The sequence below is a fragment of the Syngnathus leptorhynchus genome, chromosome 7 (genome assembly GCF_054491065.1).
Source record: "Syngnathus leptorhynchus isolate UIUO chromosome 7, UIUO_Slep, whole genome shotgun sequence".
Lineage (NCBI taxonomy): Eukaryota > Metazoa > Chordata > Actinopteri > Syngnathiformes > Syngnathidae > Syngnathus > Syngnathus leptorhynchus.
Genome location: NC_141201.1, coordinates 8,496,167 through 8,520,260, shown reverse-complemented (window position 1 = coordinate 8,520,260; position 24,094 = coordinate 8,496,167). Strand labels below are relative to the sequence as shown.

The 24,094-nt window shown below is 42.0% G+C and overlaps 3 protein-coding genes and 1 non-coding gene across 6 annotated transcripts; 3 read left to right on the top strand and 1 right to left on the bottom strand.

Annotated features, from left to right (window-relative positions):
- Nucleotides 1–123: 123 nt before the first annotated feature.
- vwa7 (von Willebrand factor A domain containing 7) lies at nucleotides 124–7,586 on the bottom strand. Its single transcript, XM_085915533.1, has 16 exons — nucleotides 7,347–7,586; nucleotides 7,033–7,266; nucleotides 6,859–6,955; nucleotides 6,478–6,612; nucleotides 5,364–5,559; nucleotides 5,008–5,177; nucleotides 3,644–3,756; nucleotides 3,470–3,586; nucleotides 3,012–3,221; nucleotides 2,812–2,944; nucleotides 2,392–2,544; nucleotides 2,222–2,314; nucleotides 1,826–2,121; nucleotides 995–1,131; nucleotides 706–865; nucleotides 124–633 (listed from the first exon to the last, which is right to left on the bottom strand). Exons 1-16 carry the CDS (start codon nucleotides 7,584–7,586, stop codon nucleotides 124–126), a joined length of 2,994 nt encoding a protein of 997 aa, XP_085771659.1.
- On the top strand, nucleotides 5,914–5,995 carry trnas-gcu (transfer RNA serine (anticodon GCU)). The gene has a single exon. It is a non-coding gene; the product is annotated as a tRNA-Ser (tRNA).
- A 1,885-nt stretch (nucleotides 7,587–9,471) lies between the features above and the next one.
- On the top strand, nucleotides 9,472–17,579 carry LOC147054586 (von Willebrand factor A domain-containing protein 5A-like). 3 transcript variants are annotated; one of them, XM_085916143.1, is made up of 21 exons: nucleotides 9,472–9,579; nucleotides 10,084–10,167; nucleotides 10,485–10,687; nucleotides 10,754–10,976; nucleotides 11,101–11,267; nucleotides 11,355–11,469; nucleotides 11,552–11,700; nucleotides 11,936–12,024; nucleotides 12,126–12,270; nucleotides 12,439–12,518; nucleotides 12,607–12,721; nucleotides 12,817–12,975; nucleotides 13,382–13,485; nucleotides 14,078–14,286; nucleotides 14,968–15,000; nucleotides 15,552–15,596; nucleotides 15,755–15,796; nucleotides 15,993–16,115; nucleotides 16,354–16,490; nucleotides 16,562–16,685; nucleotides 17,133–17,579. In XM_085916143.1, the coding sequence occupies exons 2-21, from the start codon at nucleotides 10,125–10,127 to the stop codon at nucleotides 17,210–17,212; spliced, it is 2,385 nt and encodes a 794-aa protein (XP_085772269.1). In that variant the 5' UTR covers nucleotides 9,472–9,579; nucleotides 10,084–10,124; the 3' UTR covers nucleotides 17,213–17,579. The 3 variants fall into 3 exon arrangements, with proteins under 3 accessions (XP_085772269.1, XP_085772270.1, XP_085772271.1); XM_085916144.1 differs by lacking the exon at nucleotides 15,755–15,796; XM_085916145.1 differs by lacking the exons at nucleotides 15,552–15,596; nucleotides 15,755–15,796.
- A 411-nt stretch (nucleotides 17,580–17,990) lies between these two features.
- LOC147054585 (WD repeat-containing protein 20) lies at nucleotides 17,991–22,889 on the top strand. Its single transcript, XM_085916146.1, has 4 exons — nucleotides 17,991–18,776; nucleotides 19,344–19,526; nucleotides 20,115–21,500; nucleotides 21,646–22,889. Exons 1-4 carry the CDS (start codon nucleotides 18,375–18,377, stop codon nucleotides 21,691–21,693), a joined length of 2,019 nt encoding a protein of 672 aa, XP_085772272.1. The 5' UTR covers nucleotides 17,991–18,374; the 3' UTR covers nucleotides 21,694–22,889.
- Nucleotides 22,890–24,094: the final 1,205 nt, after the last annotated feature.

The window sequence follows — 24,094 nt, the reverse complement described above, 5'->3', positions numbered from 1 at the left end:
TAATGAGATTGTGCAAATCATCATCTTTAAACCCCAAGTCAAAGAGGATAGCACATGAATGATCAAATCAATTCTGTTTATTCTAATATGGGAGGAGGAACATTTATTTTTACCTGCAAGAGATTAAGATAACTGCTGAGAGCATAGCAGAATCAACATGAAAAAAGAGAAGGCATTGGGCATCACATGCCTACTACCTCCACTATATTCTGTCCTTGTGTCACTCAGCTGCCTCTGCTGACCAGATGCAAGGTGGCAGCGCTTCAAGTTCCCCACAGTGTCCCACACCAGCAGCTCAGCCTGGACCGAGCAACAGCTGGAAGTGTAGCTCACCCAAAGGGGCTCCGATGAACCCAGCCCCCACCCGGACACGTTCAAAGGAGGGTCTCTCTCCACTAATGTGGCCTTGTGTAGGACATGCTGCTCAGGATGAGTCTCACCCGGTTTGTCCCCTACAGGCAGTGGGAGTAAAGTTAAAGTGCCTTGTCCCTTGTGTAGTTGGAGAGCAGCCAGACCAGAGCGCCCCCTGTCCCACACAGCCAGTGAAACATTCCAGGTGGACTCATTGCATGCTGGAGAACAGGAGGACTGCAGGCGGGTGGTCGAGCAGGATGGAGGAGATGTGTCAAGGTCCTGAAAGGGACATGAGATGCAGAGGTGGTCCGAGGAGCCATTTGTGCTGGGCTGAGATGATACTATACTCACAGGTGGGACCACTGTTAGGTAGGCCACCGCGTAGTTTGTGTCTGCAGAGTCAAGAGCGTACACTGAAAGTGTAAGCGTGACTGTAGCTCCAGCCTGAGCTGAGGCAGGCGTGTGAAGTTCCACCTGACTATGGAAAAGATTGTGGGCTTCCACGTGGAACCTGATGGGAAGAATGACAAAGTGCTTTGAAGTCAGACATAATCGTCTTCGTGTCTATCTTGAAATTGTATAACAAAAGTGTTGTGGTCCTCGGGGGTTACCACTTTGGTGACCCCTGCGCTAATGTTACCTGTGAGGTCCTTTCGTATGAAGATATCCTGCATCATCCTCAGCTGTCAGAGTGAAGAGTCTGTCCGGGCCATGGTTCAGAATTTTCAAGTCCACAGTGGAGCTGTGACCAGGTACCAGAGGGGGTGTGGATAGGACCTGAAGAGAAAGACATCAGCATGACACATTACATAACACTCATATATAGTGGCGGCCGACTGTTCATTGCAGCAGTATTTAATGTCTGAACCTTCAATGTCAATTCACCAAGCATTGGAAAGTGAACTGAGTTTAGACCCTTGTGAGACAGTCTTAACTTACTGGCGTGTTGTTACAAAATGAATCATGATAAGGATAATTATTTAAATTTCTAAATTGGCTGTTCATGCTAGTTTTGTGCCAGTGTACTCGTGATGTGATATGGTTAAATACAAGTGGTGTTTAAAACGTGTTTTATAAAATTATTCATCAATGAATAGAATTAGATTGATTACTTCTGTTAGAAGATGAAAATATTTATTTCATTATTAAAATATACCACTTTAAACAATTTATGTTAATAAATCCATCAAACAGAAAAAATAATCAACAACTTTAAAATAACTAGTCAATTAATTTCATTAAAAGTGGAAATGACCAGTTAATTTCCAAAATAAACTATTTCATATAAGCATTTATTTATTTATTCATTTCTTTATTTATTTGTGTTTTTTTTATTATTATTATTATTCTTTCTTTGATTTAAACCTCATCAAGGAATGACCTTGCCCATCTAGGTTAAAATCAAATATGGCCATTGAAAAAAAATGTTTGTCTACTCCCCTGATCTAGAAAACGTGTATGAATGGCTGACCTGTATCTGAACACGAGTGGGCTGCACCATCTCCGTGGCGACCCTCTCCAGTTTATTTCCACTGCCGTCTTGGCCTGTAAGTCGGACGCAAAAGGGTGCTCTGGGAATGGAGTCCACCCAGCCAATCAGATCCACAGCGGTGTAGCTTGACGACACGGAGGGCGAAGAGGAAGAGTTGAGCAAAACTTTCTTGAGGCTCTCCCCATCTGCTCCCAGCAGCGTCACATGACTGAAGGAGACCTCTTTGTCATGAGGAGACAGGCCAGTCACAGCCAGCACAAGGAAGTTGGAGACACCTGGAAGGGATGAAAGAACATGTCAGTATGGAGACTAAGAATACAGAATACATGCTTAAACAGCACGATTGAAAACCAAGAAGAAAGGAACACCCCTCACCTGCCACAGGACTGCCCTCTACTCTAGCCAATCCAGGATGAGTCTCATTGGTTACAGTGGCAAAATAATAGAGGAAATCCACACTGCTATCAGCTGAGTGGATCAGAAACCAGTGGAGTTTGCCACATTTGAACAGCTCCTCACATTATTTCCATCATGAAATTCAGTACCCATTACGTTGAATGCGATATGTCCGTCTGCCTTGGCACGCAGGTACCACTGGCCCGGCTGAATAGGAGGCAGAAGACGAACACGATACAGACCGTTGAAGTGCTCCAGAGAAGCGAGAGAGCCTTGCTCGCTCAAAAGAGACTGAGTTTGGCCTAGGGGGGGAAAGGTGTAACACTTCAAAAAGAAGTTAGAAAACAAAATCCCTTTATAAGAAAAAAAACTGAATCCATCAAATGTTTTTATCGTTAAGATTGGCAATGAATAGAATGGGAACCTCCTGACACACCATTACTTTTGATGTTGGGCATTTCAATCTCTGTTTTGCTATTCAATATGTAATAATGAGGCACAAAATATTAATTTTGACATGAAAATGGTCATCTGATCAATTGAGTTGATGATGATTCTCCTTTGTGTACCTGAAGGATCAATAAGGATGCAGTGGCTCAGTGAACCAGTGATGTGTACAGTGACATCATTAACGGTGCTGTCGACCCTGAAGGAATGCAAGGACATCTGCTCCTGATCTCTCTCAACATGGAGGAGAGTCACCTGGTGAGGAAGAGATAACCGAACTCACATGACAATAAGTTAGCTCCTTTCTAATTCATGGACTTACCTTTGCTGCCGCTGTGTTGTCCTCCACTATGGAGGAGACGCTGTGGATATCAGAGTTGCTGGTGAGTATCGTCAGTCCTCCCGACAGGGATGACAGCGCAGAATAGAGGGAGAAGCGATCAGGGGGCAAAGGTTCTCTGCTCCTCTTTCTCCTCCTTGACCCCTTTCTTGCTATGGTGTAATTTGGGTCTTCTGTGAGGAGAAAGGTCACCTGTAAGAACATCAGGATGAGTGTGACTAACAGCAAAAGTGTCTTTGTTGTGCTATTGTTATTATAAGTTAACAACTTGTGCCACCCATAACAAGACCAATTTACATACTATTCAATTATATTATTCAATCAAGTAAATATTGTGATTACCTATAAAAAAGTTTTTATGGATTAGATAAAATGATTCAAAATAAAAGGTAAGCATCAATGACCAGCATCAATTCTAGAGGGTTTACTAACGATCTTACTTTGCTCTGTTTGGCAAGCGTGAGGCCCTTCACCACATCAAACATGTGGGCATCCTTGGGAGAGGCATCGGTGAACACAAAGATCTCCGACAGTGGTGGGCTGTGGGTGAGGGCGAGCTGGAAACACGCAAAAGTTAGTACTTATACACACACACACAACACACACACACAAACCTGAATGGCTGTCAAGCACATCTCTGGTTCATCTCCTCCTCCAAGGGCCATCAGGTTCTCCATGTGCTCCATAAACTGGTCCGGATCATCCGTCTCATATACCGGGCCAACTTCTGAACACATTAGTGACATGGATCTATTAAATGAAGTTACACCTTTAATTTAAATACACTTTATATTGGATGTCTTTAGTAAAGAGTTTGACTTCAGCTTCCCACTAGAAGGTGCTGTTTTTCTCTTATTCACTCACATAGTTTACACAAGAAAAGTCTCATGAAACACTACAGTAAGTGTTCATCAAGAATGAGACAGAGGTTTTATTCCTAAAAAAATATTTTTATTATTATCTGGCACAATAACACTGTGCACAGTTAATAACTGTGCTAGTTATAAAAACGTCTGTGTGAATAATGTGTTGTCTGGACCCTGCGATTGAGGGGCAACCAGTTTTGGGTTGTATCCCACCTCTTGCCCAAAGTCTGCTAAGTTAGGCCCCGGTTCTATGAAAAAGAGATGTATTACCTATACTTTTTCGTGCTTACACTTTTACCAAACTTGACCTGTCACTGCAATATTAATTTGCGAATTGTTTAGCTTGACATTTCTTCGTTGCGGTTAGATTAATTGGTGCCATAAGTCTGTCAACATTTTTCAGGTTGGATTGTTGCGGTCCCTGTTTGGTTGCCTGGCAACCTGTCGAGAATTTATTGCTTGCAAACTTTTGTTCTCACGGTGTCCATTTTAGGAAGTTTCACAGTTTGCATGCTTTTTAGTAAAGCATTGTCAGCTCTGCCTGGAGACACAAATGTGTCTTTTTTTAAAGCAATGCTAGCATTTCCCTGAAAACTAAGCCAACAAAAATGCATCACTGACTGAGAAATTAAAGTATATGCGAAATGTTAGCTAAAGTAACAAACAAGCAACCTCTTAGCAAAAAAACATAGCCTCAATGGTGGACATACTAATAATTTGTGATGGATAATATGGAAATGGTTTCCAATGACATTAACAAATATACAAATATAGTAGAACCTGAAGTTAAACACAATCCTTTATATGACTCTGGTTTATTTAAAGATTAGTCTAATTTTAAAACAATTTTTCTTTGGAAAAATAAATAATGTTCTCACACATAACTTGGATTAGTCACCTGTATAGTCACCTATTAGCTCATTTGTTTTTTCAGGTCATATTATGCATTAATTGTCTAAAAACTTTGGGTTTGCTTTTTGTTGCTAATGCCAAAATGTTGATTATTTTTTAACACATACTAAATTTTGATTGAACTCTTGAATCACATTTGGGCCACATGAAGTGTAAGGTGCAAAACGCCTATGGGCATTATCCCTCGGGTGTTTACTCACGGGGGTCATGGAAGGGTACCAGCAAGAAACTTCCAGGTTGCCCAGGGAGGTCAGCTCGGTTCCTGATTATGGCGTGAGCCCGCAGTCGAGCCGCCGTGATTTCCTCAAACATGCTCCCCGTGGTGTCCATGACAAAGACCAGAGCGGGCGCCTGCTTCACGCTGAAAAGCCTGCGAAGGTTGTTAGAGACAACCAAGTGTGATTTAATCCCTGTAGTTATTTGGAAATGTACAAAAAAATATGTATTTTCCGTATCACTTTGCACAACAAAAAAAGCTTCTCTACAGTTTCTCTTTTTGAACTTTGTAACTTCTATAATATTGTACTCCTTTAGTGTTAGATTTCTGTATTCATACCTAAGAAATGTTTTGTGGCCCACTGTGTTCCTCAGATCTCTCAAGACAGTCAGCGTGGCGTCGGAGGCCAGCTTGGCTGCTTCAACGTGGAGGAAATGATGAGGCGAGAAGAGAGGTGATGTACTGTCTTTGTTGATGCCCCCTTTGGCCCCCATCGAGCGGCTGCTGTCCAGCATTCCTCCATGACTGCATTTTCCTAACCAACAAGTGACATGTTCTACGCACGTTTTGCCTTCAAACATTCATTTGTTAAACTTAAGAATTACTCCTCTGTCAAACTAGTGGTTCTGAGAATCTGGGTTTGAGTCTTTTCACCAGCATTTCTATATGGAGTTTGCATACTATTTCATTCCTTGCTGGCTTTTCTTGGGTACTCCAGCTTCCTCAAACATTCCAAAATGTTTCATCCTTCTTTGAATTGAAGACTAAATGAGGTTACCTTTATTATGGTGAATTATTGTAAATATGTGCCCTGTTGTTATCTACCTTTAAATTGGAATAGGCTGCAGCTCACCCGTGACCCAAATGAGGAAATTGCAGTGGATGGACGGATGAGGTGACCGAGTGGTTAAGGTGATGGACTGCTAATCCATTGTGCTCTGCACGCATGGGTTCGAATCCCATCCTCATCGATGTTTAGCTTCAAGTGCAATTAACATATTGTCATGCTTGACCGTATTGGCACCTCATGTTGTACAGCATTGCATCATAGTGTCACTTCAATTGCATACTTTATATGGCTTGTACAACACGCTACATACTGTAATTATTTTATACATCTGGCTTTTATGCACAACGAGGTGACTGAGTGGTGAAGGTGATGCACAGTCCAGGTCCAGACGCATAGACAGTGGCCCGTGCTCATGTCTTCACTTTGCTGATCAATTTATGGTGACGAACTGAAGATTTGTTATTTTCTGAATGCATGGGGTCCAATCCCATCCTAATTGGAATTTATCTTTAAATTGTTGTGTTTATATTAACAAGTACAGTCAATAACGTAACTTCTCATACTGTATTAGCGGCCTCAAACACATTGTATTGCCGTCACATTGTATTGCCTTCTATCACAATCATTACCAACAATCATTCAGGTTTAGTTTTGCTTGCATACCTTCAGGTTTTGGAGGGAAGGTGCTGAAGTAGCCAGTTGTAAGCAGCTGGACATCCCTCTGTCTGCTCGTCAGTCTCGGGAGAAGGTTGTCTCGACAAGTAGCGCTGAAGCACTCCATACAGGTAGGGGTGTCACCTGTGGAGAGGACACATTCATGAAGAACTAGCTGGAAAGACTGAAATTCAGGATTATTATCCATATGCATTCAGTTCTCTGAGGGCTATTGAATCTACAGAAGTATTTTTCATAGTTGTTTGTTTTATTTTCATTTGAACAAATAACAAGCCTGTTCACCATGATTGGAAATCAACTACAAATCCCAATTCTAATGAAGGTGATGAAAGTTCATAATAGTCTAGGTCCTGTCTAGATCAGCCTTACCTTCAGCCACAGGGACGGCTGGCTCCTCAGGGTGTAGCAAGTGGAGGTAAATGGACCGCTGACCCATTTCCACCCAATTACTGTGACTGTAGAAGTCCTGGTGAGACATAAAAAAAAAAAACATGTCCAAACTCCATCCTATACTGTATCTTTTCAGTCCTTCTTAATGTTTACCTGCAGGGAGTGAAATAGTTGTCCCAAGCTGTGAAGAGCACTTTGGTACTCATTGGCCCTCACTGAAAGCAAAGTTTGAGCCCAGAACCTGCGCAGCATTGCCACGGCACTATCGACACGCTCAGAATCAAAATGATACACGGGGTCGGACCTCGTGGAGCTCAGGAAGTCCATTTCAGCATTGGAGTGAACCACTTCCCCCACGGCCCTCCAGAAGCTTCGTCCCAGTCTGGTCTGAAAAAGAGGCCGAATATAAAACACAAATATAACCGATTATTATTTATCAGCTAATTACAATAAATGTTCTGTTGCACCTCTTCCTCAGCACGGAGCCCCAGGTGCTGTTGCAGAGTGTCCAGGGTTACATTAAGGATGGCCTGCTCAGTGATGTATTGGTGGGTGTAGGAGTCCCAGGACAGCGTCAGCACCCGTGACCAAAAGTTGGGGAGGAAGCACGTGCACGGTGAAGCCAGGAGAATGGAAGCAAACATAAACAGGTGCACGATCCTCTCGTTGTCTTTCCAAAATCTCTTTTTTATTCCCTGTGACATCATGGCTTACTTGAATGGTTGGTACGTTGCATCCTACCTGCAAGAAGGTTTGTAAAGGAGGCTTTGTATTCATTATCCTGTTCGATTATCTTAATTTGGTTTACAGCATACATATATAAATACTTCAACAAGGTTGTCGTTTTGACTTTGCACATCACATTTCCATGCAGTTGCTTTAGTTTTTTTATCATAAATGAATGAATTAAAAATAGATGTTTTGTTATAATCAAATGGCTAAACGGCATGTTCGATGAATTTATTTTAAAAATAAAAGCTCTTGTACTTATGAGCATATTCATTTGAAAATCAAACCCAATCATAGTAATGGCCCAATTCTGCAATAATATCAGCCACCCCCCACCCCGTCAAAAAAAAAAAAAAAAACTCCTCTTTCACTTTTTTTTCCCCAGCTTGTCCTGTACTGAGGCTCTATTGTTTTTTTCATCTTTATTCCAATGCAATACTTTTGTTCTTGTGAATTGTGATTTCGCAAGGGTTCGGCTGAAACGAAGCCTGGCGATCCAGTCACCCTTAAAAAAAAAAAGTGCACCCTTAGCACTCCACTCTGCAAATCATTTTCAATTAATTAGTGTGGACTCTCCTTGCACCCCAGGAATGGAGGAGCTCTAACTTTTATGCAATTAAAATAGTTCCTCCTTTGCAACAATTTAGTTAATGTGTCATGAAAGAACAGCACATGCACTTTCTAGATCATCATTTTTCCTAAAATAGCTTGATTGAAGTTCATAAAGGTTGAAAACAAATTTTAAAAAAACAAGTCTCACCCGATTCAGTGTTTTTCTTCTTGGCAGTCTCTTCAATCCCACAGTGAGCCTCACACACATTGGTTCATGACTATACAGACGTACACCACAAAGTGACAATTCCCACAGAAAGCATTTGTGCAAAATGTCGACGTATCTGTATCCAGCTCCCCACCAAATACAAACAACAACGTAGATATGGCCCCGAAAAGTAGTTTCTAGGATTCACATGAGGATCTGAGTGGTCTGAGTGTGTTTCTTGGGGTGATTTGTCATAGCCCGCCTTTGGCGCTGTGTACCCCTCCTTGCCCCTCTCCTTTCATTAACGCACGGTGCATTGATTTCCCACAATAGGGCTGCATATATTACCACCCACAGACCTTCCTTAACTGCACCCCCCTCCATTCTACATCCATCACTCTCCCTTTCTTTCCTCACCACAGTTGATCACAATTACAAACTCAGTACCTTCCAGTTTCCTTGGTTGCCGCCACTTTTAATGGCTGTTACTAGTCATCACCATCAAATAGTTGGACCCGGTGTCATAAAAAAGCCCATAATCATTTGTCCTTTTTTTTTTTTCCCCCATTTGTAGCTTCCATTGTGGGGGCACTGGTGGTGTGGTGGTTTATCATAGATTTTGCACATCTTGCATGGCGTCAGTACCATTGCAGTAATATTAAGTCAGTTTTTACCCTGGCCAAAAATATCCATAGAATTATCTGTAGTGAATGTAAAAAGATTACACAGCCCTATTCAAATGGAATGTTCTTATAACGTGTAAAATATAATATAATACTATAATAATTAAAATGATAAATAATAATAACAATACAATAATAAAAAAAGATTAAGATAAACCATATTTTATGTCTTATAAAATAAATGTCAAAAGGGCATGTGGTTGTTCACATTTGCAAACCACAATAAAATTTATGATATCATTATTAATGTACATAATATGTATTATTACCTGTAGATTGATTTATTTTTAACGGTGTTAATTAATACGGATGTGCTTATCCTGCACGATTATACAAATGACTAAAGCATTTCCTTTTCATCAACTCATGTATTTCCTGTAGTCTAAAGTGAAACCGAAACTTAACATGAGTGATTAAGCAGGAATGGCCAGCTTCTCGGCAGAGTGGGCGTGTTTTTCCCCTTCTGCTCTTCCGTGTTCACTGCTTGCCTGTGTGAAAATCGGACAAACACTCCCAACGTTGCGTAAGGTAGGTAGAAGAGTTATGTTCACATTTACAGAACATGACTTCGATTGTTTTCCGTTGTAATTTGCTTTACTTTGTTATGTGTTTAGCTGTCATCTACGTTCTAATAATAATACTCATGTTAATACGCATTCAAATGTTCTGCCTGTCAGCGGTCACTATTAGTCAAAAAATTATAATGTACTGCATATACACTACGTTATCTCAGCAATAAATAGACATTTTCTGACCAGTTTAGAGTAATTTTTACAGTTTTGAGGCAATAAACTCAAAGACCTAGTTTACTAAGTGGCATGAGAATGGAACAAAAAGAAATATTTTGCCAGTTGGTTCTGTACACCCAGGCCAGAGATGAGATTCAAAGCCAGAACCTCAGATATGTTATAAATGCAGATTTGCAAATGACTATACACTGTGCCGCCGACCTGCATTTTTATAGACGATTAAAAATGACAATTTCAGTATCCCAAACAATTGTTAATTGTGTCTTTCCTTTGTTGTGTGCAGCAAAACCAATATTAAAAAAAATTACCTGTTGACTGGTCATCATGATGAGATGCGGTGGTCTGCTCAGTGTCAACAAGAAGCCAGGTAGAAGTTCACGGTTCAAAACAAATGGGTGTTAATTACATTATATGCGCAAAACAGAAAGATTTTCCTTGTCTTCCAAAAATTACGTACATTTAATCATCCATTTTCTGTGCTGCTTGTCCTCATTAGTGTCAGGGTGAGCCGGACAGGAAATAAATATTAATATTAGAAATGATTATTGATGACTTGGCTAATTCATACTGAAATCAGCCTGAAAGCAGGATTTATGTGTTAAAGTTTTTTGAGCAGGATATAAACAGATGAAAGAAGTACATTTAACAATTGCCAGTAATAACCAACCTGTGTGTGTGTGTCAGTTCCTCTGAAGGCCATTGTAGTACAAGTAGAAGTGAAGGACCACGTGGCCACTGTGGTTTCCACACTGCACTATGAGAACAAGGAGGACAAAGCCATAGAGGCCGTTTTTGTCTTCCCTCTGCCTGCTGATGCTGCCGTCTGCCATTTTAGTGCCAAGATTGGACAAACTGAGATTGTAGCTGATGTAAAGGAGAAACAAGAAGTGAGTGACTTCCTAAAGATGAGCGAGATGAAAAAGACAGTGTGAAAGTTATATCGTCTTCCCCAGGCTCGAGAGGAGTACGACGATGCCTTGAGTTCTGGTCAGCAGGCTTTCCTCCTAGAGGAGAGTGAGCAAAGTCCCGACATTTTTTCTTTGAGTGTGGGAAGTCTCCCTCCAGGAGAGAGCGCCTCCATCAGGCTGGACTACGTCACTGAGCTGGCTGTGGAGGCTGACGGCGGGTTGAGGTTTTGTCTACCTGTGGTGCTCAACCCTCGCTATCAACCTCGGGGTAGGATTCTTTGTTATTTCTTTCATCGCATCTCACCGACATGTTTATTTGTGCACAATTACGGTTTTCAATACACGATACACTACTGCTTGATTTTACGCTTATGACTATTTCTTGTTTCCAGGAAGTGAAGACCGTAGCGTCCAGGTGATGTCTGTCCTCGCCTCTCAAGTGCCGTACAGTCTGACCTTCGCAGCCAGGTTGTCGTCGCCGCGTCAGGTCTCTAAAGTGGACTCCGCGTGTCCCCTTGAGCCTCTGCAGTATCTCAACAAGGAGCAAACCCAAGCGGTTGTACGTAGAAGACTCATGTTGATCTGCTGTTACTCACACTTGAGGCATGCTGTTCATTCATGGCTTATTTGTTTTCTTGGATTTCAGGTTAAACTGGCTGCAGGACACACATTTGACAGGGATATTGAGCTGTTGATTTACTACAAAGATGCCCACCAACCAGTTGTTGTGGTGGAAGCAGGAAAGACTTCTGCCGAGGCTGGTGAGTTCAAAATGTTTTCATCTAATGTGTTTGAATGCTTTCTAATGAATCAAATGCACCTTTCCTGTCTGTTGTGATTCAGGCACACTTATGGGGGATGCGGCAGTGATGTTGAGCGTTTACCCAGAGTTCTCCCAGGCAGTGATGTCTTCACTCGCCACAGAGGGAGAGTTTGTGTTCTTACTGGACCGATCTGGGAGTATGCAAGGTGATCGGATCGGCAGTGCCAGGGTAAACACATATAAAATTTTTATCAATGTTTTCTGAAGAATATTTTGAGTTTGCCAAAGATCTTTTTTGTTTTGTTGACCCCCCCCCCTTTAAAAAAGTCTGGTATCAGTACTGAGACTGACACCTGTTATCGGCCCTCACCCATCCCTAGCTTAAAAAACAATCTCTGCCCATTTATCAGAGAATTCTGTGGCAAACCAAACTGAACACTCATTATATCTCACTTTCCACACAGGATACTCTGCTGCTGCTTCTGAAAAGCTTGCCAATGGGCTGCTACTTCAACATTTACAGTTTTGGTTCCTCCTTTGAACACATCTTTCCGTAAGAATTTACCCTTTTCTCAGACCAATCAACAACATATTTTTTTTTTTTTTTGCCACGTGTGCAAGCAAGTCCATGTGCCTATGTGTGTTTGATGGCAGTAAAAGTATGGAATACAGTGAGAAGACCTTGGAAAATGCTCTAAAGATTGTCAAGGAGATGCAGGCAAACCTGGGAGGAACAGAGATACTTCGGCCCCTTCAACACATTTACAGTCAGCCCTGCATTCCCAATCAACCACGACAAGTAAGTCATGTATAACAGGCTGAGCGGGTAGCATTTGCCAAACTCTTTTGTGTTCACTTTGACAACTTGGAAAGGACTTATGCTGCTGTCTTGTGACCTTTCTCTGACTGAATAATCATAAGATTGATGCTGTGTCACTTTTAAGACAAATGTAAACTGTCCTTCCAGCTCTTTGTCTTCACTGACGGCGAAGTGTGCAACACCAAAGATGTTACAAGCTTAGTGAAGAGGAATTCCAATTCCCACAGGTTAAACCACATACAGCATATGTTATAAATAGTCACGATGTGCCACGTCTTGTTTCAGTGTGTTTAAACCAAAGTAACTGTATTGCAGGTGTTTCTCTTTTGGGATCGGAGAAGGGGCCAGCACCGCTCTCATCAATGGTTTGGCTAAGGAGGGAGGAGGTCACGCTCAATTCATTGCAGGAACTGACAGAATGCAAGCAAAGGTTCAACTCACTTTGTGCCAAATGATGTTAGATGTAAACACAACCGTCTCAAAGGCACACACAGTTTGATTAAATGGTTGATTTAATTTTAACAGGTGATGCAATCGCTGCAGTTTGCTTTGCAACCGGCTGTGGAGGACATTTCGGTTACATGGGATTTGCCAAACGGGGTGTCGGTCACACCTCTGTCTCCGCCTCTCACAGCTATTTTCCACGGTCAACGGTCACTCATTTATGCGCAGCTTACTGGACAGGTAGGCAACAGCTCTGCGTAAACAAAACACCCAACTGTATCCACAAAAGCAGAGTTCCTGCGGATCCTGCAAAAAACTTTAAAAATTTGGAATCCATGAATCTGAAAACAAGTTCTTGACTGGCATTAAAACATCAAATGAAAATTTTAAAAGTTTAAAAAAAGAAAATTGACACATGAACAATAGAATTATATTATTGTAAAGTTTCTCATCTCAAATTAACATCTGTTAAAATATATGAACTATATTTTACGGAATGACATTTCGCAATCATGATACCAGAACCAAGAGAACAAGTGAGTCGGGACTTTTAACTCATTAAGTTTGAACATGGGACATTGGCAATTTGGTTACATTCCAACAATGATATACGTAGCATGCATTTAACACTGCAATGTTTTCTCAGAGTTCGGAGGAAACAGATGGTTGTGTAACTGTGAAGTACAGCCTAGCAGGTCATCCGTTCCAGAACAAGCTTGCCTTCGCTTTCCATCCCACAGAGGACACTGGGTAACGCAATCTTTATTCATGCAATACTGCAGCACTACCTCACAGTTTTGGGTCTGAATCTTGACTCAGGCCTGACCTCTTTTGGGTGGAATTTACATGTCTGTCCCGAGTTTTTCGAGTACTCTGGCTTCCTCCCACATTTGAAAAACATGCGTGTTAGGCTCATGGAAGACTCTAAATTGTCCTTATGGGTGAGCGTGAATAGTTTGTCTTTATGTTGTCAAAACTCACGAAAGCAGTTTTTCCAACCTTTAATGAGCCAAAGTGTATCGTTTACATCGGAAAAATCTCAAGCCACTCGAGTATATTGTATACACGGAAATGATGATCTCATCACAATACACTTAATAATTTCATTTCGTTTAGTTCAGCGTGTGCGTGCTATGACTTATTCTGTTGTGTAGATGGTAAAAGTTGGATACAAAAATGATGTACATAGTAGACAAGCATATTCATTCTTCAGTCTATCAATATACACTGCTGGTATAGATAGATCCGAGATACGTTATTGTTAGTTCATAAACAGTAATTGTCTGTATTAAATATGAGAATTTGTCATTGTTTTGATAGTGTATACGTCTGTTTTTGGCAGATTAACAATCCACAGGCTCGGTGCTCGAACTCTGATTCGTTGTCTGGAGTCCAAGGAACCAGAGAAGGATGAGGAAGTGAAGAAAAAGGTGGTGAATGTCAGCGTTCAATCAGGAGTCAGCAGCTCCTTCACTTCCTTCATTGCCATCAACAAAGGCAGCAACAAACCCATACAGGGACCTCTACTGCAAAGACATGTTCCAAGTAGTGGTAAAGTACCTACCTTTCACCTTTGAACCGGTTTTGTTCCATATTGGTACTCAATGGTACCAATTTTTGGTACTTGTTTTAAGTTGTTTGTGGTTACAAATGGTAATTTATTTAAAAAAATATATATATTTTCCACAACATGCAATTTGATTAAAAACACAGCCAGAGGTTGAGTAAAATTAAGGTATAACATTTTACTATTCCTAAAATATTGAAACAAAAAATTACCTAATATTAGAAAATGAGCTTTAGAATGAACAACACTCTGTGTTAAGCCGTAATATAAAGAACAAAGATAATCGTATTTGTGTTCTTTGTCCCGTGTGTGTTTGTTTTTCAAGAACACGAGGCCTGCTGCAAAAAAATTACAGGTTTAAGAGGACGAATTTATCATTTGCTTGCTTTATTTTGGTCATAGGTTTTTGTCATTTTATTTATTTATTTACATTATGAATACGGCCATCGGTAAGTATTTTTCCCAAAACACATTGCATTCTTTCATTATATTCCAGCGATGGTCAGTCTGCGCACTTTCTGGCAATTTTTCTTCAATCATTTGTTCATATGACAAATTATTTGAACAAACTGAAAGATGTTGTCATTAACAATCAGGTTTTGTTTTGCCCAAAATTATATTGTTGCTACTTTTTATGACATATTCTTGTTTTATTTCTCCCAAAGGGTTCATGTATACAATGCCAGTGGCAGATTGTGGTAAGTAGAATCATGCATTTGTTACAGCTACAATTAAAATTCCTAAGGAACATGTTTTTTTTTTTTTTTTTAATCAACACAGAAGCCTTTGCATGCACTTCAAGTATTCAAGTAAATCAGTGTAAAGTTTGCATAGAGTATTAGTTTCAAAGTTTGGAAACACCTTCAAATTTATAAAGTCTCAAAGGAAAAGAGGCAAAGAAATACAAGCCATCAACTCTTGAAAATGCACAGCGGTGCAATGAGAGTTATTCCAGGTCAAAAAGAATCATCCACATCATAAAGCTGACTGAGAAAAGATGTACAAAGCTATTATCGATGCAGAAGTTGCCTATTTTGAAGAATTTAAATTATAAATCATATTGTGTTTTATTTTTTAAAAAAAGGTTAACAAATAATTCCATTATTATTTTTTCATGATGTTGATGACTTAAGTATTCATCTAGAAGTTAGGATTTTTTTTTTATTATGAAAATAACTGGAAATGTATTATGCAATTGGAAAAAACACCCATTTCCAAAATTGATATTTTGTATGTTTTTCTTTTTAAGCTCGAATGATGCCTCAAATGATGCCTTGTGCTCTTGGCGGCGGAGGCAAGTAGCATTGTGCAAACAGGGATTGGAAATAATATAATATTAATATATAAATTAAATATAATAATATTTAATGATGGGGTAATTAAAAAAATATATTGTTGCTCATTCTCATGTAATATTCTTGTTTTTATTTCCCCCTAAATATCTTATACCAGCATACGGACATGCATTCAAAAGCAAACCAACTTCAGCCAAGGGTAAAAGAGATGAGAATCAAAAATATTATTCAAATATTTTAGCAACTGCCTTTTAAAGGAAAAGGAAAGGTTTGATGTGGCGCTAAGAGTGTAGTATTATTGCAATTTTTAAAAGAATAACTGAACTGCAAAATCATTGAACAAACCAATAAAGCAACTAAAATAATTTTTCCCCCTCCGTTCTTTATCCAACCAGCATCAGGATTTCAGGGGTCTTCTCGAATGAAGAAAACAAGTGCAAAGTGTCGTATACCAAACAGCCTGGGTGATGCATTAAGACCAGACGGCATCTCTTCCAAGGAGCTCAATCCTGGCCCTTGTAAGTTGTACATACACAGATACCACCAAGCTGCATTTAGTTCAATCATTCAACTTAACAATTTGGAAAAACAATCAAACCGACACAAATAACACTATAGAAAAACGAATAAAGGTAACAACTCGTTCTAAAAACGGTATATTATGACGTAGTTGCAACCTGTCCATGAAGCACCCCCAAAACTTGCACGCCAGTGAAGTTCCAGTTGATTATTTGACTTCCTTTCCCAACAACCCAGCTATCCAGCCACCCTCAGACACTTTGCTACAGTTGGTGTCCCTCCAGAAAGCGTCGGGCTACTGGGAGCTCAACCCGGCTCTGGCTACTGCATTGCAGAAGACCAGCAAGCAGGTGGAAAAGGCCAAGCCGGCAAATGTAAGACCTTGGTTAAATTTTTCTATGACACCTTTTCCACTTGTATGCGTCATGTGTTTTTCTACGACTAGGTGAACGGAAATGTGTGGGCCACCGTTGTGGCTCTGGTTTGGCTTCATGGATTCAAGTCAGATGCTGAAGTCGAATGGAAGCTTCTTGCTCGTAAGGCTGTGTCATGGCTGCTGGCTCAGAATGGTAATTACCTCAGGAATTCCTTTTTTTGTATGTAGCTGGTGAACTGGGCATTGTTAAGAACCTCCCGATTCCATTTTGATTCTTTAGGTAGCGATTCAATAAGGCGTAATAATTCACAAGTATGATACAATTTAAAATATTTAATCCTACGAGCACAAGGGTTGTCGAACACGTCAAATCTAAATTATTGGAAAACCTAAATAATATTTATTTCCATTTGGAAATTCTAATTTAAAAAATTCATAGGTACACTACTTATTTTTGCATATAGAGTAGAAAAATTAAAAAATAAACATGACCGCTCTGGTAGGAGTTGTTGAACCATTTGGAATTGGGATAAGTATTGAAATGCATTGATGAAGTGATATTTTCACCCACTGTGTTTTTTCATGTGTGTGTACGTGCGTGCGTGTGAATGTGTGCGTGTCGGTGTGTGTGTTTTTAAAGTGCCATGTATTGCAGAGTGTGTCACAGCTGGAAACACTCTGTTGGGCTGCAACATACAAAAAGACAGCCTCGGTCTTTAAGGTCTGCAACACAGTGAAGGACTTTCTGCGGATTTTTTTCCCCTATGCTCTGCACTATTTGGCATTCTTCCTTATTTGGTCGTTGATCAGTCTGCAGCAAGTAACAATTGTATTCATGTTTTCCTATTGATAATGTAGTCAAAACATTTAAATCAACAATATATATGTAATGTAATTTGTTAAATATGGTGGTATGGTCATCAACGGGTAAAAAGAGAGAAACCGGAACTACATTGTGTTACTATGTCCATACAGTGATTTTTATATTGGATTCTAAAATCTGTTTATTTTTCATTGATCTTTCCTATGTTATTCTGTCATCAACAAAGAACAATAATGAATCATAAAAACTTCAGATGGGATGTCAGTTGTTCTTTTTTTTTACGTCTGAGTGAAAAATGTGGTGTGTATTTTTATCATTTTCCTTCAAAAACAATGTTAAAATGCATGAGTGTAGGTGATGATCATGATCTTTGTGCCACTAAAAGTATGGCTATATTACCCTAACAACCATAAGCACATTGCTAGGGTTAGGTAGACCTTCCGGCCTGGGTTAGTGTTTTAAAAGAGGGTGAAGATGTAAGGCAACTTTAGGGTTCCAAACAATGGTAGCAGTTTTATAACAGACAGGTTAGTGTTTCAAGCAAGTTTCAAGGGTTAACCTGCAGGGTTAGGGTTGAGTGGAGTTTCAAGCTATAGTGATCGTGAGTTAGTAAGAAAAGTTAAAGTGGGCCATTTGATGATCAAATAAGGTCCAAAATGAGACCCGCGTGCTTCACGTTTACTCAAGCAATCTTGGCTTCAGTGCGCAGCTGCAGCTCCAGGCAGGCGGGCGTGCGCATTTCCGTTCACAACTCTTTTGCGGTCGAGTGGAGTGAGGCAGGGACCGGGTTGAGGATGATGCCGTCGCCGGCTCATAGGGCCTCCCCGTCGGCCTTGAGTCTTCGGCCAGCAGCTCTCTTGTGGCTGATACGGGTGTAAAATGCAGCAGGTCACACTGGCAGCGCTGGTCGGCCTAGCTGAGCCTGGCTGCTCGCCTCCGCCGCTCCCATTTCAGCTCCAGTAATACCCCCCCCCCCCCTTTACAAAATATATATATATATTATCGGGGCTTTATTGTTTTCTGATCAAAAATTTCCCTAGCGGCTCGTTTGGACTAAAAATGGCCGGAGATGGCGGCGCTCTAAAGGATATCAATGAGATCAAGTCGCAGTTCCGGACCAGAGAGGGCTTCTACAAGCTGCTCACCCTCTCCGACTCGCAGCAGCGGAGTGGGCTGCCCAGGGGTTCATCCGCCGGAGCCACGCTGGGCCCCGTGGCTGGAGCCGGCCCGATTCCCGGCGCAGGGGTCGGGCTGCTGCAGGGGCCCGGAGCCGCCGCTGCAGCCGCAGCCGTCGCTTCCTCGACGAATGCCGCAGCCAACTCCTCCCCGGCGGGTTTTCTGCCGCCGGTGCGGGTCTCCATGGTCAAGCTCCAACCTGAAGACCCAGGCGAGGAGTCGGAGCGGGTGTGCTTTAATATTGGCAGGGAGCTTTATTTCTACACGTACACTAATATCAAGAAGGTGAGCCCCGGCCGGACGGCCCTCTCCACCCGGGTCACGGGAGCAAGTGGACCGTCGGTGTTAGCCTCGCATGCTAACTAGCCTAGCACATAGCTTCTGTTTTACGGCTTCTGGAGGTGCGAATTTGCCGTTTATTTCCTGCTAGTAACAAACACAACGTTTCATCTATTTAAGCAGTCTTTGGTGTCACGTGGTGTTTCAAGCTTAGTCAAAAAGGCAACACAATTAGTGTGTTTAGATGCCCTTTGACAGTGAGTCACGCAGCAGAAGGTGGACAGAGGTGGTTGAGGAGCAAATATGTCAAAAAGATGCGCTTCATGACACATCTTAGCTGATTCAAATGAGGCAGTAATCCAAAGCACCTTCGGTGTCATCACACGGTAATAAGCAGGGTAAAGACTTGGAAAAAAATAAAGTTTGGTAAGGGATTTAAAGATGGGGTTCAAGCCAAGAGTTGGGGTTACAATCCTCTGTTAATTTGCTGCAGGTATTTGGTGTCATCAAATTTTCTCAAGCTACTTTGTGTGCGTGTGTGTGTGTACGTGTGTGTGTGTGCACATGCATCAGGCAGTGGACCTGAGCAAGCCCATCGACAAGAGGATTTACAAGGGCACGCAGCCCACATGTCATGACTTCAACCAGTACTCTGCTTCGGCTGACAGCGTGGCACTCATCGTGGGCTTCTCGGCCGGGCAGGTGCAGTACTTGGACCCCATCAAGAAGGAGACCAGCAAGCTCTTCAATGAAGAGGTATTGAATGCAATGCAGTTTCTAATGAGGTGTTGAATCCAGTGTTAGGATTTCAAATCAGGGTTAATTTTAAGGCAAGGTTCGGGTTTCTTAAATCAAGATTTAAGAAATTTGATGGAGGGTCTTGTCACGGGGTTAGGTAAGTATGGTTAGGGCTTCATATGGGATCTTGGGTTAAGGTATCAAACTAGGGTTGGGGTTTCAAGCCAAGGCTGGACTTTCAAAATAGTGTTTTGTTTTTAAATTTGAGTTTCAAGATAGGCTTTGGGTTTTTCGTTTTATTCCTGCTTTTGTGTTTCAAGCTAGGATTTCAAGTCTGGTTTCAAGGCTGTTTATGAGTAAAGGGTTGGGCTTTCATGACAGGTTGATGTTAGAAAATAGGGTGAGTAACTATGGTTTTGGTTTCAAGCCACCAGACAGAGTTCAGATGGGTTTCAAAGTACTGTATCGAGATAGGCTTAGGGTTTCAAATTAGGGTTTCGAGCCCTGGGCGCGTGTTTTCCAGTGTTTGCCTTTTAAAATAAAATGATTTACCAATGTCAAGGACACTAAGAAGCCTCCAATTTGTCTCCCATTTTGCCTGCGCAGCGTCTTATCGACAAATCCAAGGTGACGTGTCTGAAATGGCTCCCCAAGTCTGAGAACCTGTTCCTGGCCTCTCACGCCAGCGGCCACCTGTACCTCTACAACGTGGAGCACTCGTGCGGCACGGCTGCCCCTCAGTACTCACTTCTGCGCCAAGGCGAGGGCTTTGCCGTGTACGCCTGCAAGACCAAGACCCCCCGGAACCCTCTTCTACGCTGGGCCGTGGGCGAGGGCGGCCTCAATGAGTTCTCTTTCTCGCCCGACGGGGTCCACGTGGCTTGCGTGGGCCAGGACGGCTGCCTGCGGGTCTTTCATTTTGACTCCATGGAGCTCCAGGGGGTGATGAGGAGTTATTTTGGAGGCCTGTTGTGCGTCTCCTGGAGCCCAGATGGCAAGTACCTGGCCACGGGAGGCGAGGACGACCTAGTCACTGTGTGGTCCTTCGCTGAGAGCCGGGTGGTGGCCCGCGGGCACGGACACAAATCCTGGGTCAACGTGGTGGCATTTGACCCTTTCACTACCTCCCTGGAGGACGAGGAGCCTATGGAACTCAGTGGGAGTGAGGAGGACCTCCACCAGGGTGGGGTGCCCAACAACACCGCCCCACACTTTGGGCGGGTGCGCACCAGCAGCACCTTGTCACGGCTCTCTCGGCACAGCTCCAAGGGCGGCGGCTCAGCAGCCGTCACCTACCGATTTGGATCCGTCGGGCAGGACACGCAGTTTTGCCTGTGGGACCTCACAGATGACGTTCTGTACCCTCGCCTGCCGCTTTCCCGCGCTTTTACTAATACTTTTGGACCCACATTGCCCACCTCTGGGGGTGGTGGAGTGGAGGGCCACCACCACCCGCCTGTTGTTGGCACTTCCAACCCTCCTACGCTGCCTCTTCCGCTCCCTCGGTCCCTCTCCCGTTCCAATTCACTTCCCCACCCAGCAGTCGCAAACACCTCCAAGAGCCAGGGCACCACAGAAGGCGGTACTGGGGTAACAGGAAGCGGCACCGGTACGGTGGGTAGCGGCCCAGGTAACACGGCGCCGTTCAGCATCGGTCGCTTTGCCACGCTTTCCCTTCAGGAGCGCAAGTCGGACAAGTCAGTGGTGGGGGGCGGGGTGGAGAAAGAACACAAGCGCTACCACAGCCTGGGTAATATCAGCAAGAGTAACGATAAGATCAACGTGGCACCGCGGGGTAGCGGTCGCCTTGACGCCGCCAAGGTGCTGGGCACCACGCTGTGCCCGCGCATGCACGAGGTGCCGCTACTGGAGCCGCTGGTATGCAAGAAGATCGCCCACGAGAGACTCACCGTGCTCGTCTTTATGGACGACTGCATCATCACGGCGTGCCAGGAGGGCCTCATCTGCACCTGGGCCAGGCCTGGCAAGGCGGTACGTACAGTCGACCTTTGTCATCTGAAGGCTGTTGCTAAAGTTACTCGGTTGCAAATTTGATGCTAATTGGACAGTCCAAGCCTGTGATGAACACTAACTGTTAACGTCTTGCCATCTAAATGATTCTTGTCTCCTCTCGCAGAACTTAACAGCACAGAACGGAAACTCTCCAAGTGGCACGGTGGTATAGCTGCACCTTCATCTCTCTACCCACCATCCCAAAATGGAGGGCAACCGTCAAGACCAGACCACCTCACCGATGCAGTATTAAACCCTCCGCTCATCCTGCAGAAGCCACGGCCAGCTGTATTTAAGTAATTTATTTTATCACGAGACTGTGTAGTTATTTATACTGTAAATAGTAAAGTGCTCTATCGGCAAGGAGGCTCTACGGGAAGCAATTGAACACATGGCAACGCACTGAATGTCTTTTAGGGAATTATGTCATGACGTCGGCGTCTCTTTTAAATTCACGCCGGTTGCTCTTGAAATGCTCCGACGGGTTTTGAAAGGGACGTGTCACACTCGGGTCCAAGTCACATGGCCACACGCACACACCCACAGTCTCTGGCGGTGTAGCATCATACTGTGTGTATGACCGACTCATTCGTGTTGCACTAGCAAGTGTTGCACAATACTATGGGGATGAAGATGAGAAAAAAACTATAGAAGAAAAATTCCATCTTGAAAATCATTCAGGGGGGAGTTTCTAGGGAAAAGGGTCTTTTCAGAAAGTCATTTCTCAAGTTTTTTTTTCTGCAAAGAAAATAATGCAAGTCTTGAAACTGAAATAGAGTTTTAAAAGTAATACATATACAAGATTCTTTGACAAATGTTCAAGAAAACTTGCCTTTTTTCCCTAATTTAAGCATTTTGGGGGGATACTGGCATAATTTTACGGGGGAAAAAATACACAATTCGTAAAAAAAAAGACTAATTTTAAATCTTCAATAGTTAAAAAAGTGTGTTTGCGAAAAGAGCAGATTTTTTTTTTTTTTTTAAAGAAAACCAAATCTTAAAGTGGATTTTCTTTGTGAAAATAGTTTCTTTTCAAGTAAAATGCAAATTTCGGGACAGGGAAAAACCATTTTTCGACAGTGTCACTATTGTGTTGACACATTTTGCTTGTTTTTCTTGTAATATTATGCCTTTATTCTTGTAGTATTTCATATTTTTTCTTTCCAGTGTGGCGCCGATCCTTTTTGGTAGTGTTGCACGTGAATTGCCTCACGCAATAATTTGCACACACAAAAACAATTCACGGTTCCTCCACGCACTGCTTGGTGGACTTCACTCAAAACATATGTAACAGATAAATCCCACACTTCTTTAAAGTGTCCTGTGAATCTTTTATGCTTTGCAGCGACAATAAAGACAAGCCAAGTATGTTTGTGTGTCTTTCACCATGATGATGTCATTGATGCCTCTCTCTCGCGCTCATTCCAGATCAGGAAGTTATTCCGATTGCCCTGCTAGATTTCCTTTTGGATAAACATGATACTGTGAGCACGCAGCACACACATGAAGATGGTTATACTTTTTATAAAAATGATATACACGCGCACTACCACAGGAAAACAAAATGTTAAGTACCTTTGTAACCTAAGGCCGACCTTGCAAATAAACACCTTAGTTCTAAAAGTCGCCTGGCACCCTATTTGTGAACACCACTGCAATAAAATGTGTAATTAAAGTGATACTATTAAAACATAAAGAATACATCTAAATTATATTTTATTATATAAAAACGAACCCATAGAATTAAAATGTGAAATTCGTGGACAAAAAAATTGGTTATTCTTGACAAATGGAAAATATACTGGATAGATGGATGATTGTCCTAAAAATATCATCTAATATATATATATATATATATATATATATATATATATATATATATAGGGCACCATATGATGTAGACAAGGCTCTATATAAAAGTGCACTCTACCATATTTATAAATGTTTCCATTTTCATGATCTTTTTCCCAAAAAAAAAAGTTTGTTTTTGCGAAACAGTTCAAATTTGGGGGGAAAAAAGTTATAGGACATGAAATGAAATCAAAGTGTAATTAAATGTTACAATATACATGAACTACACAAACATAATCATTTGATAATTACACTGCCAACGACTCTGGGTACCTAGGATTTTTGTGGTATGTAGTTTGTCCAAGTCATGTTGCTGTACAATTTCTGCCGCGGATCGCTCTTCGGGTGCAGATCGGGTCACCGCGGCTCAACCTTCATGGCACCTTCACTGAACATAAACAGCAAAGACCTGTGAGGGGTGGGGCGAACACAAAAAAGCTCGCCAATCAACTCACATTCAAAGCGGAAAATGCTTGTTTCCTTTCTAGAATAAAGTCGAATTTAAAACAAAATTTAACCGTTGCCATAAATGGAGCAATTCATATTTTGTTGATTTTCGTTGTTACCTCGTCTGAATATAAAGAAAAATTCCGAAACTGGTTTGGTTAGTACACGATCTTTTTTACGCGCGACTCTCCAAAGCAGAGGTGGGCATAATGTGCTCGGTAATATAATTGATAACGTATTCATGTGGATAAAGTAAATAAGTGCTCAGTGGGCCC